The 20,590-nt window shown below is 43.4% G+C and overlaps 1 protein-coding gene across 1 annotated transcript in view; it reads left to right on the top strand.

Moving 5' to 3' along the window:
* T265_01650 (hypothetical protein) overlaps positions 1-20,003 on the top strand; it is a gene marked incomplete at both ends in the record, with an annotated part of 49,297 nt that extends 29,294 nt beyond the window's left edge. The window contains 5 exons of the mRNA XM_009165716.1: positions 1,890-2,017; positions 7,259-7,370; positions 9,413-9,505; positions 18,362-18,558; positions 19,804-20,003. Of these exons, the coding sequence (XP_009163980.1) occupies positions 1,890-2,017; positions 7,259-7,370; positions 9,413-9,505; positions 18,362-18,558; positions 19,804-19,881 (608 nt within the window). The remainder of the gene's footprint in view (positions 1-1,889; positions 2,018-7,258; positions 7,371-9,412; positions 9,506-18,361; positions 18,559-19,803) is intronic.
* Positions 20,004-20,590: the final 587 nt, after the last annotated feature.

Here is a 20,590-nt window from a genome sequence, read left to right as displayed (position 1 = left end):
CAGGTTGATATAGACTTGTTCATGATACTCACAAACGCAGTAATGGTATCCGAAAGCAGTCAAAGCATCCACACGCGAGGAAGGCTACAGACGTTCTAGAAAGAGCTAATTTAATGGCATGAAATATGAGTTGGAAATTGATCACGTGGAAAATTCACAACGTCAAAGTCAGAATCGAGAAAACAAAGCGAACTAATAAACAGAAACGAGAAACAGAATGAATAACTGGGATGATAACACTTCACGAATAACAACGAATGTCGTTCAATAAGTGCGATTATTCCCATCCATTTCGTCTTGGACAGATGGTGCGGTGGGTTTCAAGTACCGGAGCGAATCCGCAATAAAGTTGAGTAGTGGTCAAAGGAACAACACATAATGCGATAGGTTGGGTGTGAAAAGAAACGTCTCACACATTTTTTCCGGAAAATGACGCAACAGTACGTCAGTTAAACGGATGTGTCTTGCGCGGACTACGGACCAAACCAAGGCATGCCCTGATTGGTCAGAATGCCAGCAAATAGGTATCGAACATCTTCAGATCGACGATTCCCGCCCGGGGATTCTAGCATGACCTTGTGGAACATTCTGTGATTACCCTATAAATAGGGTTGTAATAATCTTCCTTTGTGTCCATAAGAGGCTGTCTGAAGCTACCGTGTCTTCGGTATACCATGGTGGGTGGAGCAGGAAGCCGAGGACCGACGCAGTTGGACGACCGTTCAACAAGTCACAACACAATAGTAGATGGATTTGTCGCAAGAGGAAACTCCATTAGGTACTTGGGCTCGAAGGGTCGCACTGTACCCGGTTTCTTCATGTTGTTTACTTGAACACTTCTTGATTAATTTGCCCATCAAAGTGATAAGATTTATGTGCCCTTCCCGATTTCGTTTGCCCCGCCCCCACCAAAAGATATGAGTCATTCATTCCCTTAAACTACGAAGACAACGTTCAGCGTACACGATATGAAAGGAGAGCCTTCTTGAGACCTGACTCGGAATAGGAATTCATGTCGAAGGCCTCGGGCATTTGTTGATCACCCTACAAATTAACGCTGCCTTACGTTCTATCTTTTGGGACCAGTCAGTACAGAGTGTTTTATAAGACTGAACTCTATTTATACGAACGCTTACATTGTCCTAATTTCGAATAGTGTTCACTTATTCGATTCACACTGAAGAGAAAGGTTTCAAAACGAAACTGAGAAGAAATAAAATGTGTTCATTGTGCATTTGAATTTCTTGCACTTTCGTGCATGAAAAGTAACAGTCAGTGGATCCCCCAGAAATAAATGGGAGCCCCCCCCCGTTGAGAGGTTTTCATCGGCTGCTCATTTCATTCGTTTACACGGTAGTCATTGCTGTATCTTTCCTAAAGTTCTCCTCACTTTGAATGCACTCGACATTTTAGGTGGCCTTCATTTGACAGTGCGTGATTAACAAGAATTGGTTCATTTAGAGAATCCACCGACGAGTGTGCATACTTTGTGTGAAACAAGTAAAATAAGAACGCGAAGTGTGTTGCGGTCATCCTTCAGGTGAAACCATCTTGGAGACATGGAGTAGCCGACCTCCGCCGGGGTAGCTACTCCTCGGAGAGATCAAACCGCGATGTTGCATAGGCTTGGATGAATGCGTTTGTGTCAAGACAGGTGACTTGAGTGGTTTTCCATCCCGTGCTTTATGAAAATCTGAAAGGCCTTCTATAGTCTTGGTTTTTACCACCTGTTCATTTTCCCCTTGTTTATCGGACTTTTAATGTAGTCTTTTGTGCGCCTGTAAGATTCGAAAAACACAAGACATTTGACAGTTTTACTGCTTACTGAAAGAAAAATCAGCAACCAAAACACCTGGTGACGGAGTTGGATGTCTTTATTTAAATTTCAGCGCCTTGTCAACTGCTGTGTCGATCTGAACAAACCGAACAGATTTTGGATGCACGTACTGCAGTTCGCGACGGCACTCCCTGCGGTTATGAAACTCCAGATGCTCGGTGTGTCCAGGCCCAATGTGTGGTACGTGTGCAATCTGGGGGCTGAATGGTTAATGCTCTAGTTGTGACGTAGTCAAGTTGATTATCAGAAGGTAAAAGGCACTAACTAAAGTCTGCCTTACTAGAATGTGATGAATACAATAGTTAGGTGTACTTGATAGAAATTGATACAATGCGAAAAGTGGAATACGCCAAAAAATGACTTTTCGTTTGAGGACACTTCTTGAGTGTTGCTGAGTAAAGTTCCGGACGCTGGACGTATTTTCTCTGCAGCAAAGCTGCTACACGTGTTCCGTAGCTGTCCGTGGGGACTTGCGGAGCTCTGTTGACCTCCTGTACTGTGCGAGCGAGTGCGTGTGTGTTGAGCCTAGTTGTATGCATATCTATTGTGTGCAGTGTGAACAGAGGGATGTCACTTCGTGTTTGATGCTTGCACGAGCATGAATACAACTTGACCTGATGTGTTGAATGAAGTTCATAAGCCTGGCGCGTTACGCAATTGGTAGCCGCGTAAGCGAAAATGGATGAGAATTGTTCAAATTGTCGGCCAAGATTGCAAGTAGGACGGGAATTGTCACGTGGTTTGAGTGTTTGCGACGCGTGACCGGATGATGAGTGACCTCTACAAATTCACCATAGTGGCCGCCCCAGTCTGTATTGTAGTAGAGAACAGCCAATTAGACTTTGTGATCCTTTTTTCCTGGAAGTCGCATGCATGCATTATTGCTGCTCAGTATATAAGTCGAAGGAGATATTAATCTGTAGTCACAGGTCAGACCAACTTTAACCCACAAGATTTCACAAGAACACCAACTCGAAAATATGAGTTGAACCTATAACAAAGACATTTGAGAGAAGTCACAGTGTTGAAGAAAAAATCGATCTCTCGGCCTTCACATTTCGCAAGATTCCAGCTGATCCATTTTTAGTTTTTATGTATCAGAAGGACTAGTAATTCATTGTGCACGCTTGAACCAACTCGGTTATGCTCTAAACACACCCTAGCTGAGTATGGCCCAGTTTCAGAATTCTTCGTGTTCGCGTTCCCATCATTTTCATTTGAACATTCCTTCCTTCACCTGGCACAATTAGCCTGGTGAGACCACACCGAAGAGGGAAAGTACGGGACTCGATTTTCGCTCTTATTAGAGCTCCGCAGTAGTGCATAGTCTTAGCCGTGCCGTGGCTTGAACTCCAGACACCTGATGTTCGAGGTGGGCGTGTCACCACTACTCCACCAGCCCAGGCTGGACGCATTTGAATTAGCACGTCTCAGAAGGCAAACCTTTTCACGTTTAAACGACGTGACGCAAACGACGATCCAGCAACTGCTCTCGTTGTACGAGTCAATTGACCCGCCTGTCAAGTCCCCCTAGTGGCTTGTTCAACTTCCCGTAATTGGGCCGAAGAGGGAACACGGCCGTTCAAACGAGAGTGTTGTGGCTATGAACAAAGGTACCTATCCCGCAAAACCGCGAAATTGCAACTAAAAATCTGCCCAGTGGGTCTCAAGCGTGTGCCACGCTACCTAGCTGGGAACTTAGCGATAAAATCAAACACTTCAGAGTTCACTCGCGAAGGGCGGCCAAGGAATATCCGGTCTCTAGCGTGTGCCACGCTACTGGACTGGGAAGTCCTGACTGGCGGGTCAATCGATCGTCACAACAAGAACAGTTATTGGGTCGTCGTTCGATGAGTCGGGCACACCGATCACATCGCTCAAGTGTGAAGACGTTCGCCTGTTCAGAGGTGATAATTCAGATCCGTCCAACGTGCGTTGGTGCAGTAGTGGTTACACCCTCGCCTCGCATGTCAGACGTCCGGGGTTCAAATCCCAGCACAGCCGTTGGGTATGCACTGCTGATGAGCGAAACTCTAGTCCTAGTGCCTCCCTTTGGTGTGTGGACTCACCGGATTAATTACGCCAGAGCAGGAACGCCGCCCCTTCAGATGAGAGTGGTGCGGCTATGAACAAAAAAAAATAGTCTAGCATTTGTGGAACTCTTGAAGATCGCTGGAAATCGGGAGAAACTTACGGTACATACAATCTTTCATCCACTCCAACCCACTGATGACAATGTTCGCTTTTTATCCTAATGTCAGTGGCTGTCATTTATTTCATTCTTCTCGTTGGCATTGTAGTGCAGCTACTTTGGTCCGCCGTCTGCTTCAAGCAGCAACACCTCCACGTACCTGTAAGGTTTAAAACAATTTCCAGGCTCGACAAATGCCGACAAATCTCATGCTTTCTGTGGCACTGTCAAGCATTTTAGTTGATTACAGCGCGACACTGTGCATGAGGAAACTGTCTACATTCCAACCCCCTCATACGGTTGAATCAATGGAGCCACAAGCGACAAGGAAATCACCATCTTATCCTGGTACTTTCAATAACCTAGATCTTTTCCATTGTCTGCAACGATGATGTACTTACACATGCTGACGGAAAGTTTGCAAGCCACTAGTCGAGCTCTGCGAACAGACAACGACAGCCAATAAACTCACCCGAGCTACCAATAATTAGGCATACTCTCAAAGGCTACTCACAAACACCTGGTGGCATATGATTTGTCCTCTGGCTTGATCATCTAGAGTTCAAGTGATCGCCGTATGCTGAGACGGTGGCCACCAGATAGCTGACAGTAAGCCTGCAATCCCCGAAGTAAATTGCCTAGCCTGAAAATACACATAGGCTATCGTCCGTCCATCCGTTCCTGCCTCACTTCACGTGGTTCAATTAATTACGTGATTCATCCTTTTACCTTAGGTTATGCGTACCAAGATCGCTACCCCCAAGCTTCCTTTACTTCTCACTTGTATACCCAAGCAATCCTAATTTGGGTACCTACACCTGATCCTAACCAAAATTTCTTCCTAGTCTTTGATTTTGCAAGAGAGTTCTAGCCATTAACGCCAGAAGACGTACCTTTGACATCCATACATTGTGTCATGAATTTGGCGAACTGGTGTCGTCCATAAAGCTTTTTTTGGAGTAGTAAAATCATGAAAATGGAAATGGTTCCACCACTGCACAAATTTCAGAATACTTTCAACCCCTAGTGTAATTCGTTTGACTCGTTCAGCATACCCCTCAAGTCTCTACCGTATACGGTTGGTTGCTCTTCTTTAGTTCTAAACCGCCGCAAGCTGGAGGTGACAGATCAATCGCTCGACACTAAGCGAACGCAGATATTAGCGAATATACACTCATTCGCAAACTAATTTGGTTTTTCGAGAATCTCACATAGAACCCAGCTGAATCTCTCAGTTTGGATGTTTCCAGGCATGAAACATGAGGCGGCCTGGTGCAGCACATTCAGTTGCGTGGAAATATCAAAACCGAGAGATTCAACTGGGTTCCAGGTGAATCCCTGAAAAAACCAAATTAGTTTGCAAATGAGTGTATATTCGCTAATTTCGTGCAATTTGGTTTCAAGTAGAACATAAGGTTGACGGAAACTCAGGGACTGCGCCTACCTGATGAGCCCCAAAAAGGGCGAAACCGGTTGTGGGCTGTCGAGGAGTTTTCAGCAACCTTATAAGTAGTGCATTACAAAAACACAGATATTCTCTACCTTCAGAAGCTTCAGGTTAAAGCTCCATTAGGATCCAGCTCAGGGTCTTGGTTGGATCACAGCTCATTCGATTTGCTTCATCTGTGCGTGTGTGGATTACGAATCCAGCCATAACAGCCACGAAAATAGCCTCACGTGAGCACAGTCTCTAATGAGTTCGGTCGATTTTTTTCATAGTACTGTGAAATTGAGTGAGTAGTCAAACAGTTTAAGTGTGTAAGTACTGCCATACGCACAGCTCCCAAGCGCTCTCATCCCCGGGGCCCGTTAATAGCGATAAAATTAAAAGGAACCCTTCAGTTAAGGGTGAGAACGAATGTTTGAAAGAGCGATTGAGGTTCTGTTGACGTGGCTTGTGTGGCATGTTGGTGAATAGGGTAGCAGGAACTGTAATTCGAACCGCATACCTTGCATAACCCATCTGAGCTATATATCTTCACAGCTTCCGAAAGCGGTCAAACGGTCCTAAAGTGAACATCCTTATTTCACTTGTCTCCGGGCTAAACGGAAACCACTCAACTGGACCTACCACAACCTTTGGTTTGAGTTGTAAAAGAACAGAGTGTAGGCCTCAATGACGTTTGTAATTAATCAGCGGTCAATCAATCTCGAATTTCGGACTTGCAGACCATGTTTTTCCAGCTTGAAATTTTATGGGATTTAAAACTATAATGCGGAAACCGAGTGTTCTGACCAGTGCATTTCAGCACCTCTGATGTCATAGGATAACGACGCTGGAGGCCCGATGTTATGGAAACAATGCATTGTTGAGTAGTGGCTCTTTCAAACCAATATCCTGTTATTCATTCCGACTGATGAAATTGTATGACAGCCGATTCAGACTGCTAACACGCAGCTCCTAATCTTCAAATTTCTTCTTACTATTAACAGAAAAATAAGTAGCTTAGGAGCAAGTACTTTTCACATGACGAGGGATCATTCAAAGCAAGACCCAGTCTCTCGATGTGTCAGTAAGCACAAGACCACGCGACTTAAATATGAGTGACTCATTTGAGGTCATTCAAGCCTGTGATCAACGTGTTGTATCTGAATGGTCTACTGTTCAACTGCCCGAGGTTTTGAGTGCAAATCAATCTGAGGATTCGTTATATACGCACGGCTGGCTTATTTCAGCAGAAGGCGCTGAAGTTAGGAAATTAAATGGTATATATCGATTGTATAGCCACCAGCAACTGGTTCATAGGATGCCGTGATATTTAGAGTAAACCGGTAGGTAGTGAGGCCAGTGTGTTCTTTGCCAATACAGAAAGCTTCCGGAAGTAATGATCGCTAGTTGTTCAGGCGGATAGGGACAACTGAAACGAAAGGGATCTATTGTTTCGAAGCACACTACGTATGAACCTTATGGTGAATGCCCAAGGGATTTCTTGAAGAAGCGCGGCCAGCCCTCACTGAATCAGTCCGGCTTCCGTAAGAACTACGCACGTACCCCAAATGTAATATTTTTCGGATATCAACCCTTTAAAATTCCTCAACCAAAGGTAGTTTTTTCCATGAATGTCACGATTTGGAGAGTTATTCTGTAAAAGATGTTCCCCACCACAGAACAGTTGCTTTGTTTACTCCACCATAATGAGTGTTTATGTGCCATGTTGACAAAATTGACAGAACTGTTCTCTTCGGTTATGAGTAATCCATCGCTTCCCTCCACAACCTCTGGTTCTCAGAAATTCGACTGTTTGGGTGTTGTCAACGGGAAAGCTACAAGAGACCGGTGTGGCACATGTCAAGGGGATGGATCCAGCTGCAAAACCATCCGTCACACACTTGTTCGAAATTGTGAGTCTGGTACTGTTTAGTGTCTACTGATTCAGTGGGTAGGATCAAATTGAAACATTATTGTCTTGAGTTTTCTCTCTAGGTGCTTTAAATATCCTAATTAGGCGGGCATAATTCAAATTGATCAATTCATATTGATTTTCCTTGAGAAGAGACAAAAGATGATACGGTATTAATCACTTCCTAAAGCTGTGAAATGTAGAAGGTTCATTTTAGACGCGTTTTAAAACTGCTATTCTGATATTTTCCCATTTCCGGCATGTCAAACTGTATGCACCACAAAGATGGTCTGTAGCTCACGCCGCACGATAATCGTTTGCACTGAACTTTAATAGAGTGGAGTACACAGACGCATTATCATACTCTATGACGTCCTAATCCACCACAAGTTCGTCAGCTCCACGGTTACACGATATTCCAGGCACGAAGTCAGTGTCTGGATAAATCTCCCACATTTCAGAAGAGCTTGGTAAACAACCGGTAGTTTTTATTTTGGCAACGTTTCGCTTTTGACACAAAAGCTTCATCAGGCCAAGTGAACAGGTCACCAAATTGGCCAGATGATAAGACAGACGGGGAACCAATCAGTAAGTCAGTCCTCTTCAGATTATCACATTAGATCAGTGTTTAGTGTCAATTAACGGCTCTTGTCGGCTAGTGAGGTTGCCAAAATCTTGCGTTGGTGGATTGGGGGAGTTTCTAATTAACTCTGATCGAGTTTGGTTCGTTAATCTTCGGGGTGCTCCAATTGATGATTCATCTCGGGTGCCACTGGTAGAGTGCCGAGTCTTTCAGTAACGCTTGATATCCATCTGCGTTACTCGTTTCACATTTCCCAATAAAACCAAATGCTTTGATCTGACTAGTGGCGGCGTCTGTACCTCAAACTAAGTGTTTTTGAATGCCCCTTTTCTGTGTATGCTCGTTTTCTGGAGACGAGCCTCGATTTTATCGTGGTTGATGCTTCATGAAATGTGCTCTGACGTTACCACTGTCATACTGGTTACTTGTCACTACGGTAGAGTGATCACCTGACTTTTTTTATAGCGAACGGCCAACCGTTACCCCTCGCATCATGCATTGGCCACACTGGCAATCTGAATAAAATGTGTTTTACGAGTGGGGCTGGAATAAACCATAAGAAGAGAACCTTGAGGATTCAGCATTTTTGGCGTTATTGCGAATTTTTCTTGAAAGGCCCAAGACGCTACATACGAGGGCGCTGTAATGTCAAACATATAGTCGTTTTTGGCGTATTTTCATTCGAAAACCCTACTTGGTGATGTAAGTACAAATATGCAGTCAGCAAAATGACATATTGTTCTAGAGGAAATTTGACGCAAGAAGCCTAAGTGATCGCTGCACAGGTGGGCTCGATCCCCGGATTTCCACCAACCTTATGTTTTGACCGAAACCAAATTTTGCGCATCTAATAAGGCAGACGTATTTGGTACACTCATTTGGTATGACCGTGTTGATGTAAAATGGTACTAGACCGTTTAACAAATGGAACATTCCAAAGTACCAACAAGCCCAGTAGGATGAAACTAGTGTTAAGAAGGCTGAGATAACGGGTGAGTTCCAAAAAAGTACGCACTGTCGTAGCCGCTTTTAAAAAACCCAACTCAACTCTTTTTGTGGTCACTGAACTCACACCGGAACAACGGATAAAAAAGTTGTACCACGAATCACTCATCGACAGAGTACAATACAAAAAAATATTTTGTACTTCTGTGGTTAAAATTTTTACTGCAGATCGATTTCACTTTTCCGGAAAGTTGTATCACAACTATTCACCTTCATGAGTTCTTCCACAGGGTTATTGCAAGCGGAAAGACTGGATAGACGTCATGACCTCTAACGTTCCTGTGTTGGGGATACACCCGGTTAACGAGAGCTTTACCTAGATGGTTTGAAATGACTTACTAGACTCTTTTATGGTTGTCAAAAGTTAGAACACATTCAGTTTGCTAGCTACCAACCAATGATTACTGCAAAGTTTGAGTTTGTGCGTTGTGTAGTTCGTTTTGCTTCATTTCTAGTGACTCATGCTGAAGGATATCCTATTGTGCATATTTTGCCTGGCTTTGTCCGTGAAATCCGCCTCTTGCTAAATTCATCAAACCACGTGCTAGGTAAGAACACGATTGTTAATGTTATCTGTATGCAATTTTTTAACGAACTGCTGACACCTTTTACCGACTTCCTGTACACTACTGAAGAGAGTTCAAGTAGTTAGTTTTTTAATGAAAATTTGATCCAAAGTGGCAAAGGTAGCGGTTGCATGGCGGCCGAACACCTGGACTGACAAGCTACCAAAAAAGACAAAATGTCCTGTTTACAGGACTAAACCGCCTTTGTTATTCCTGTGTACAGATATTCCATGATGATGTGGAGCGCTTGTCGACAAAGTGATATCCATTATTTGGCTCCCGTTTTCTCATGATATGACCTGCACATCGGTCAGAATTTGTCCCCAAATAATTGAAAGATCCCATTCATTCAAGCGAGTCCTCTCATATTATGAAATGCATACTCTTTTTGAAATAGCTATTTGATTGGAACGTTCCAATTGCGATCTTGCCAGCCCACCTAGTTGTACAAAATTTTGGGTCAACTTCAGATCAAACTCCACTAGAGTCTGTCCGTCTGTCCATACCAGCATGTGAAAAGTGTTATTTGATTCCTGGTGAGGAAGCAAGAAGGCGTATACGACCATTTGCGGGGTTTCCGGTTTAGTTACCAATGAGCTAGCTATCTAATTGTAGAGGGAAAGGCAGTGGGATTTTATCTACGTTTATTTCACTCGCTGAAAGCGATTATATAGGATGTTCCCTAACCACTCATCAAGTAAGTTGTGCTGGCGAACGGAGGTCCATGATCCCCAGATTCCATCTTATTTGTTCCTGCGTACTGCTTGACAATCACCCCCTTCTCTCATGAACGTTTACTTTGAGCTAACCGTGTAGCTGTTGATAATCAGACAGGCGTGAATCCTTTTATGTATCGTTACCGGTTCAATCCCTTTTCTGAGCTAGCGCGATCAATTTAGCGCTTTTTCGCATCCCCCCTGAAGCATTTTTCTGATTCTCAAAAGTATATATGTTACAAATGCAATTAATCTATCGTAATTTCTCAAACAAATGTACCACAAATGAGTGCGATTCACGCGAAAATCTGTAAAAGTGATACGGATCTTTGTGTTTGTAAAGTGATCCAGACTAAGAATCCAATTCGGTGAAACTATAACCTAACGTACAAATTTCAAATAAGATAGTTTGTTTTTCTAAAGTGCTCCAAAGTGACCAGTAGACATTTATGTCCATTCTATCCATTCTAGGTCGTCGATGAATTCTCATAAAAACCTATTTTCATGTGAACACAAAGTCGTGCATGAATAAACTTGAAAATACATTTGTAGACGGAAACCTAAACGTGGGGTTAAAAATGGATTCTATGTAATCTGTCACTTAGAGTGTTGCGCAAATGCGTTTGTTTGGATCTGTGTTGGAGAGCTGTTGTCTGCTAGAGTACCACTGGTAAGGTGGTCAGATGCCGGAAGACACACTACAGTGGGCTAGACTGCCTGCGCTCTGGTGTGTCACACCCTTTCGTCCCCACTCATGTGGCGGTTTTTCGGTCTGTTATATATTTTGCTGGCTACTGTTGTACTGGTCCATCAAACATTTCGGCTCATTGTGTGGTAAAAATGCACTCGACAAATGATTTTTTCTGTTTTACCCACTTGTTGTTATTAGCGGCATTTTTTCGAGGCTACCGTTTTGGGATGGGTGTGCACATTGTGGCCCATGGGAGATAAGAGGACTAAAACCCTAGAGCAGGACAATCGAAACCAAGATGTTTTTGCCTGGTGCAATCTTCGGCTAAATGGTTGAAATTTACAGCCTGCTTTAGAAAGGAACCCCTCGATAACAGGGTCCAACCGCTTTCCGTAAGACAGAGAGACATGTGGAAAGGTGCGCTATGGACCGATGTGATTGGGCAACGTTTGACGTGAAGCGAAATGAAGTTTCCGGTAAGTCTAGTGGCCTTTCTGAAATCGTCGAATGGAATTTCATTTCGTTTCAGCTAGGACTAGGTATGTCTAAAAAAAGTCGTTTTCTTTCGAACAAGTGCTGACGCTCTCAGTGAGAGATGTTATGACTAGAATCTCGCCGATAATGTTCTGCTTAATTTGCACTCGAAATTTTTGCGTGAATTCCTGCAACGCGTCAAAAACCCAAGAATCTGCTCACAACTAATATGAGACGGAAAGGAAGGGAGTTGAGTACAAGGTCGGAATTCTTTGGACTAATATTTCAAGTAAATTTGAAGACATTACGGAATGCTGGCATCAAATCCTTTGCCACTGTGTGTTATCATGAATCAAAGTCCTTCTGGCTCCACATGTTTACACGATGAGGTTACATTTCCTTGAACGGAGGTGTAGTAGAATAAGAGCAGAGCAGTTTGATGTAGTGAGAAATCCTTAAAACGAGCACATTTATTGTTCACAATGCCTGAAAAACTAGATATGTTGGAACCCGACACCCTTTGGCACACAGCTATGAAACACCCCGAGAGAGGGCGGGCATTCTAGGTGAATCCACTTGAGTGCGTAATATGATACAATTAGTCCCGATGAGAACCAGTTGTTATTTCAAAAAGTGGTGCGGTAAAACTGAGAACTCTAGGGATAGTGTTTTGGAAAAGCAGCCATTTTGGATGTAAACAAGTAATAACTTACTACTCACAAGGTTGCTGAAAACTCTTCGACAGCTTACGACCGGTTTTGCCCTTCTTGGGGCTCATGAGGTAGGCGCAGTCCCCGAGTTCGCGTCAATCATATGTTCTACGCGAAAATATACTGCGATATCTCGAATATCGTGCCAACTGAATTATGAGGCGGCTTGTGTGCAGCACATTCAGTTGTAGAACATTATAAACGAGAGATTCAGTTCAGTCTCTCGTTAAAACCAAATCGGTTTGCAAATGAGTGTATTTCTCGAAGTAATAACTTACTTTTGTGCATGCCTGTCCAGGCAGAAGAACTTCTTCTGAGCCGTGCACCAGAGATACATTTCTCACAAACCTGAGAGCAGTGACGAGAAAGATATCGCTTTCGCTGGACCACTGTCCGGTAGTACGGTCACATTACTGACCATGTGAACCGTGCACCGGAGAGACATTTCTCACAAACCTGAGAGCAGTGAGGAGAAAAGCACTGCTTTCGCTGGACCACTCTCCGGCGGTACGGTCACATTACTGACTGGTTATAGAACAATATATCCAAGGTGGAAGAATTTCTCTGGGAACAGAAGAAAATAATGTACCATGTTGCTGGAATCGGTGCCACTATTGTGTTGTAAAGCTGTATGTGCTGTGGATGTAAAGGGATTTAAAGCGTTTCACCCGGTGCTCGTGTCATAGAAGACCTCAGTCAGATCTTGTTGTTTGCAAGAACGGGTGATCGGAATGACGTGAAAATGCGACCACGGAATATTTCGCTCTTGGGGAGTTTTTATCCGACTGTTGAGTGAACAAGTGGTCCTCCAGAAGAAAAAAATGATCTTAGAAACTGGAACTTCGCATGGGACATTTTGGGTATGCCTGTTTTGTACCTTAGTCTCCCTCAATGAGGCATTTTAAAAGTGCAATTTGACGTGTACTAAGCGCTCTGACTGGACCAACCGTTCTGGGTGAGAGAACCCATTTCACTCAATTTCAAGGAGTACTTTGGCCAATTTGCACACATTAAGGGCAAAAGGGGCATCTCTTCATTTTAGTGAGATACTTCGATCCTTCTAGGCATTGCAGTGCAACGCAGAATACGTCCATGATAACCCGACCGTAGCAATAGTAACCAATTGTGCTTTTTGGCACTGTACTCACTGGCTTTCCTTAAGGCAGAGACTTTGTGGGTCACCATTTAACCAGCCATTATTGTTGTCGCTGTACCGACATCCGTGAGTCTGATCATGATGCTTTCATAAAACAGTAGTAGTGGTACCAGCCAAGCAAGGGAGACCTCTGAATGGACATGCCTCTAGCCTCAACTTACTGATAGATTGACACATTCGGTTTGGACATATATCCCCATAGCCCTGGAATTTTTTTCACAGGTCGATGAGTATACACTGAAACTTCTCCATCCAATGCATGAAGACAGAGGTAAGGCCTCTGAGTCCCACGCCACCACAGCTGACAGTACTGATGGAATTTCATGCAAGGAAAGTAACTCTCCGTTTGAATACGATTAACAAATCAACAGCTCATTCCAGGCCACTTCGATAAACCCATTTGTGCTAGCATCCTCTCTTTCAGTTTCCTCTTCAAATCGAATCGGATAGACAGAGTACCCTTTCATCCATGCAAAGCAGTCTTCCCATCTCCTGCATCACTTTGTTGAAACACCCCATTTCCAGCGGTGCATCGTGACTCGTAGCGGTTTACACAAACAGCTGTAGACACCATATTCTCAGCAAACATATAGTTAGCTCAAGGATGGTCACATGAAGCAACAAATCGATCACGTCGTAGCTTTCAACGAACAACAATATCGATCCGTCTTCAATCCCATAGTCATCTAATGTCAGACAGTTCAAAAGCCGTTCGCCTCTACACTCAAAGTAGGAATGACGAGAAAAACTGGGATCTATTGATAGACGGATATCGCCAACTCGAATGTTAGGTGGAACTTCCAGTCGCGTTGTTAATCCACACACTCTCCAAATTGTTATTTGCATAATTTGTGTAGACTGCCCGCTCAGCATCTACTTTTATCTGAGACAAGAAGTATGTCATAAATCTCAGATCACGTGATTCGCTTCTGCGACGAACTAGATTCTTTCTCATGTAACTACACCCCAAAGCAGACATGTTACGTCTTAATTAGTGGCGTAATTCAGTGTTTTTGTGCGTCCCTTGCCCTGAAATGTAATGGGTAGAGAACCAGAGATCTGGTACAAACATGAGTCAGTTATCACCGTAATTTCTGTGCCTTTTACATGGTCATCTATCTCCCACGTAAGTCATCCTTCTGACAGCGCTTTTAATACATTGATGACAGCAAAAAGAGGCGTCACAGAATAGCCCGAAGACCCAACAATGGTTTGCACATACACACACACACACTTGCTTAAGTTCGAGTCAACGTTGCTAGTAAGCCGGTAGAAAGACGAATGGATCCATGGGGAAATGAAACCACTAAGACAGCTGAAGGTCATCAGGGTTCTGGTTGGGTTGTCTAACGGAACGGGATTGTAAACGTATTCCACCTTACCATGGTAAGGCGACATCGGTGGTGAGATCAGGCTGTTTGTCCAGACTGGGTCTTCTTTTTCCCGATTACTGATGTCTCCTTTCTAGTTCCATCCTTTCATGGTTCGTTGTATCCCTTAGAATCGAAAAAATGGCGAGCAGTGGAAATGAATTGAATTCTGAATCCGTTACCAGCACGTCCTGCCTTAAGTGTCCTTAGTTTTGTTAAATTCAATCGACCCGTACTCGCTTGCCACTGGATGCATCTTTAGGGAGAAGCTAATGATACTCTACAATCTTATAGAAAGTATCTCTTTTCGCCCTTCTATTATTTGGCCTTTTACCACTTTCTGGTGAAATTTTCGAACATCCTTAGTTTCGCAAAACGGTTCTTGTTCCTGGAAGGACCTTCTGCGATGACCCGTGGGGGGAAATCTTCCTGGATGTCTTGACCTGGGCTTGACAATACATCGACTCTTGCGGATTCTCGTCCTTCAGATGGACACAAACTCCGAATGATGGTTCTCAGTGTACGCTTGAGTAATTGGTTTCGACTTCCAGCATACTTGATACGACAGAAAATGGATAGGTCAATATAATTATCGGTAGTACTAATAACCTGACATCAGTGTTAAACGTCGGGGCTAGGTCATATAGGAAAATCAGAAGGATTAAACGAACCATTGACTGCTAGAAAGGGAAGGAATCGGGTTGAAAATTCGTACTAAAAATGATGAAAAAACTTTCAGAACGAATGCTTTACTGCTGTGCAACCACTATTTATATGGAAGGCCTGTTGTGAAGAAAAGAACGCAACTGGGTAGGCTCTGAGCTGTTTTCACCTCCAGATAAGCAATCGGACTATCTTGAAAAAAACCGACAACAAGAAAGCCATTGACGTCTATAAGCAGGTATATCTTGCACAATCTTCAACCAAGTACACGAGGTGGTGCGTGAATCCCATCCTGGAATGCTAATCGCACGGAAAACAGACTTTTCTTAATGTCTTTCATAATCCTCTGTCAGATCAAATGTTGGCCACCTCCTGGCTTGCGTCACTTGTTCGCAGAAAACGGCACTCTTTTCGGCAAATGATGATTCCGTTCACGCAATGCACGACTAAATTTTTTGCTGCTGGATGCATTTTTTTGACTAGAATCATTGCTGGAACAATCTGTTTCTAAATGTCTCATCCTGATTTCTCTGGCGTCAGCCTACACGCTTAGTGAAGATCTGAATACGCCTCAGTTCGGCTGCTCGCATAGGCCGTCGGTGCCTCAAATTAGCAAAGGCAACTCGAGCCTTCAAGTTTGGTGTTCAGTTATTGCATGTTCAGGGGTATGTATGATCTTACACTTCATTGCTATGAAGCGTATACGAAAGGACAGGATGTCTTCGGTTGGTCCAACCAAAAGACCTGTCTTCTTTTCTCTCTTCGAAGATGAGAATAATATCGTCTGTGTATTTCAGATGAGCAGAAATTTCGTTAGCACACAAATGAATAGCATGGAGGCACCAAGAATCCATATCGGACCCCACTTGTTGCACGAAAAATTCTGGAGAGCTCTCCGTACTTTCCCGCTCGGAATTCTGAGAATACAAAGAACCTGTTTTAGTATATCTTTATAATGTACTACCCATAAGTTTGCTGAAAATCTGTCGACAGCCCACGACCGGTTTCACCCTTTTTGTGGCTCATCAGGTAGACGCAGTCCCCAGGTTTTCAGCACATTCAGTAGCCCGAGGACATCACAAACGAGAGATTTAGCTGGGTTCCAGGTGAGTCTCTCGAAAAACCAAATTAGTTCGCAAATGAGTGTATATTCGCTAACCTGTTTTAGTGGTAAGTGAGCGCGCTAGGGAGAACGATTGGGCCAAGAGAGTCAAGTGCGGCCCGAATGTCCACAGGTAGACGCAGTCCCCAGGTTTTCAGCACATTCAGTAGCCCGAGGACATCACAAACGAGAGATTTAGCTGGGTTCCAGGTGAGTCTCTCGAAAAACCAAATTAGTTCGCAAATGAGTGTAATGTACACTGAATATCACCGGATTAACTTGATGATCGGCAGAAAAATTCCCAAACATACCTGAGCATTATATCTGTGTGAGGAAGTAGTCAAATCTCCCGCAAAACAAGTCGAAATAGACAGGCGAGCTCCAGCCAGAAAGCAGTTGGAAGCTTGTCAACTGGACTAGTTAGGTTCTATGTTAAAAGTGGTCGTAAGAAAAGAGAATCCCATAAACCCAAGCCATGTGGACCAGAAGCTCGCGTATGACAGAAGTCTTGTTACGTCATGTCCTCCCTCCAACAACAGTGTAGTGTGGGAGACCGTGATTCTGGCGGCTGGACATACGTCACACATATCAGAATCACTTTGTTCCGTAGATACCTGTTTGTCGCTCTAGCTCCTATCCATTACTGAATCTCTCTTGGACATCATTTTTCTCCAAAAAGGGACGCAGTCGGTCAGCAAGTCTTAGGCCACAAAAGAATCAATTACCAAAGGTCTTGAAGAAGTTTTGACCAAACAAGGTCGATTTTCTTAACCGTGAATTAAAACAGCCATTGATTTGTGTTCGCATTTTGGCTGCCGTTATTCAAGATGTTATCTCGACAAGTGACACATAGATAACATACTGAAGGGTGACTGGCATCATTAACCATCTGCACCGTTGCATCAGTTAATGTTAAGGTTGACGAAACTCGGGGACTGCGCCTACCTGATGAGCCCCAAGAAGGGCAAAACCGGTCGTGGGCTGTCGATGGATTTTCAGCAAACTTATGAGTAGTACATTACAAATATAAACCATTGTAGTTGTTTTAATGCACTATCCTTGGTGAAAAATACTCACACGACTTCATGTAATCCGTTCCATTACTGAAACTCTATATAGGAATTGCGCACACCTCAAAGTTTTGTTGCGCCAATTCGTTTGACATGGCTACAGAGGGAAGGAGACGGCTACTTTGAAAGATCATATCCGTGTATTACACGGATATTATATTACTATATTATTATATTATTTTATTAGATTAGTTATCAGTGTTAACATTGGCATGTGATCATCATCCTGTATTTTTTGTTTGCAGCCCTTAACTTTTCTCCAGACCTGTGCGCATTTGCCTTCTTGTGGTCCTGACAAGCCATCGAACTACAAAGTTCCTCTGCTGCGTTGGAATCCTGTCCGTTCATGTTTATTCGTCTGATTTTATTCAACAAAGATTTGAATAGGTGCTCAGTTTACTGGTTGCTAGTCGAGTGGCTGTCAGTCTGCCAGAGGACCTTGGAAATTCATTTGATCGGTTGCTTAAGGTGGGCGCTTCAGAGGAGGATACTATTTCCCTCCAAACTGGGAGTACCAAGGACAACAGGGGTCGTATCCCATCACACTAGACTAATGTTCTCGACGGTGTTCGTTCGGTAGTTCACGATCGTAATCACCCTTTTCTACGGTGAACTGATCATAAAATAGTGAGGTCTGTTTTAACCAGAACAACTCAAGCTCACCATTTCAAGTTTTGAACTCCATCAATAGCTTGACAGTATACACAAGTCTTCTTGTGTAAAGTTGCAGTACTGCNACCGCTGAATACTGGTATTCTGGCATCTTGTTATTTGACTACGTCCAACAGGCTAGAATTTTAACACAATAGACACTGTTTACTGCTTTGTTTTAGTTTTCGCACACTTCCGTTGCAACTGCCCCGATGTCTGCTTGTTTTCACCACAGGTTTGTTTGATACTTCGAGGATGAAATTCTTATTCAGAGGAGATTTCCAGACAAGTACAAGGAACACTACCACCTCTACCACCAGAAGAGTGCTTTTTGGCACTGAATTCACGTTCCAAACTTTCCAAACTGCGGACGGGGCATACTTCAGCTCGGTGGTGGCGACTGGTCCGATTCTTGGTGATATGGCAGTCAGAGTGAGCTGCGTACTTTTGAAAATAAAACGCGCATGAGCTCTAGTCTTACTCTCAGGTTGATATAGAGAAGAATTCGAATCACATTTGGACATAGCTACCGCAGCGAAATCTCCTACAGTTACATTTGAATATCAGGTTCACAGCCTTGGCAACAACTGATTTAGCGGCCTCTCTGCCACGCATGACCACACGCCAAGATGATTGACATCTTCGACTTGAGTTTGTCCACGGACAATCAATAGACAAGGGGCATCCTTCATCACTGAGATGTGCGCGAATCCACAGGGGATCTTCATTATCGGAACGACATCCACAAAGCGACAGATTCAGCTGGGATTCAGTTGAGTAGCCCGTTAGAACTAAATTAGTTTGCAAATGAGTTCATTTCACGTTGCTTCTTGAAAATGATATCTCATCGCTCATAATCACGTACATGCTACACTGGGTCGTGTAGTGACGTTGATCGATACTGCAGATGATGATTTTGAATGTCTAAACTCGATGAGACACCTCGTAATGCCCAAGCATGAGCTAGTGTGCTAATTAACGCAGACAATCGGATGCACATCAAATGTGCTTACTCGGAACGGTATGACTTTTATGAAGAGGGCTGCACACAAAGTTGCTGAAAACCCTCGGACAATACGTAACCGGTTTCGCGCTTTGGTTTCGGGGTCATCAAAGTATACCACTGGTTTTCACGCATGTATCCTTGAACCCAAGCTCCTTTTTGATATATTTGATTGGCATGACCTTAAATGTTGAAATGCAGCCACGCGGCACGAAAACAAAGCTCACTGTAGACCGAACACACCATTCCTAAAGTAGCAAAAAACTCTTTAAAAGCAACCTCATGAGTAGTGTGTTCCGAACCAGCTGCAACATAAAGCGTCCTTCGTGCAACACATTCAGTTGCAAAATGGCGTAAATGAGAGATTCAGCTGTGTTCTAGGCGAGTCTCTTGTGAAAACGAAATTGGTATGCAAATGGGTGTAGTTGTCGTGGAATTTTTGTATCTACTTGGCACAAGTCGGATGTCCTACACGATCGTGAGAGAAACACACTAAATGTGGCAGACCGTCTAGTGAAAGCTTTAGATTTCCTATTGCCTTTGTGTTTCCCACAATTTTTTCAGCTTTGGATAGATTTAACTCAAAGTACGTATTCATGAAACAACACATATTCCTGGCCTTTGCTTCGTTTCAGTTGGTACTTTATCCACCATCCTGTGTTGTCTCATTTCAGATTCGACAGCTTGTTAACAATCCGGAAAACACGAAACTTATACTGCACATCAAATATACAGTGGTAGAAAATAACTGAATAAAGGTGAACACAAACAGGATTCGGAAACTCCCTACTACTAAGAATCAAGCCTATAATTTAGGCTTATGTACACATGACGATTTATAAGGTCTCCCGAAACTTATGAAAATGTATACCTGATCCGAAAATTGCTTTTCACTTCTGGTGACCTTTTAAAAAAGTAATGGGGATACCACTAATCAGCCGCAGTATGAAATCACTTTTCTGCTCTGGAAACAATGAATCTGAGTTGTATTTATCGTGAATTATCAAGCATACCTGTGGAATTTTGCTCGCTACTGAAATTTGTACAGCCCCCTGTACTTTTGTCGTTCACCTCATCGAGCCGTTTTTGACCTGAATCAGAAAGAACGTAGCAGCGGGACTTTTGGAACAACATATACCGGACATTCATAAATGTTAAACTAGGTAAAATTTAGCATAGATTTAGGATATAACAAAACATGAGAACATTCTGTACTGACTACGGAAAAGCGTCAAGAGGGCATAACGGATATGAATATGTTTTTGGGCTCCTCAGTCTACTGAACAAATCTGTGAGCTGGACCTAGTCGGCTGAACATTGGGTGAAGACTTTTGGTGTATGGTTCGGAATTTCCAGAGAAGAAAAAAACAATCTTAGCATACCTTATTGAAGTCAGTCCTTGGGTCTCCAATGACATAATGTCCTGGGACATCTCCAACTTGGCTGTATTCCGTTACGATA

The sequence above is a fragment of the Opisthorchis viverrini genome (assembly GCF_000715545.1).
Source record: "Opisthorchis viverrini unplaced genomic scaffold opera_v5_18, whole genome shotgun sequence".
Lineage (NCBI taxonomy): Eukaryota > Metazoa > Platyhelminthes > Trematoda > Opisthorchiida > Opisthorchiidae > Opisthorchis > Opisthorchis viverrini.
This window is presented reverse-complemented; position numbering and strand designations above follow the sequence as displayed.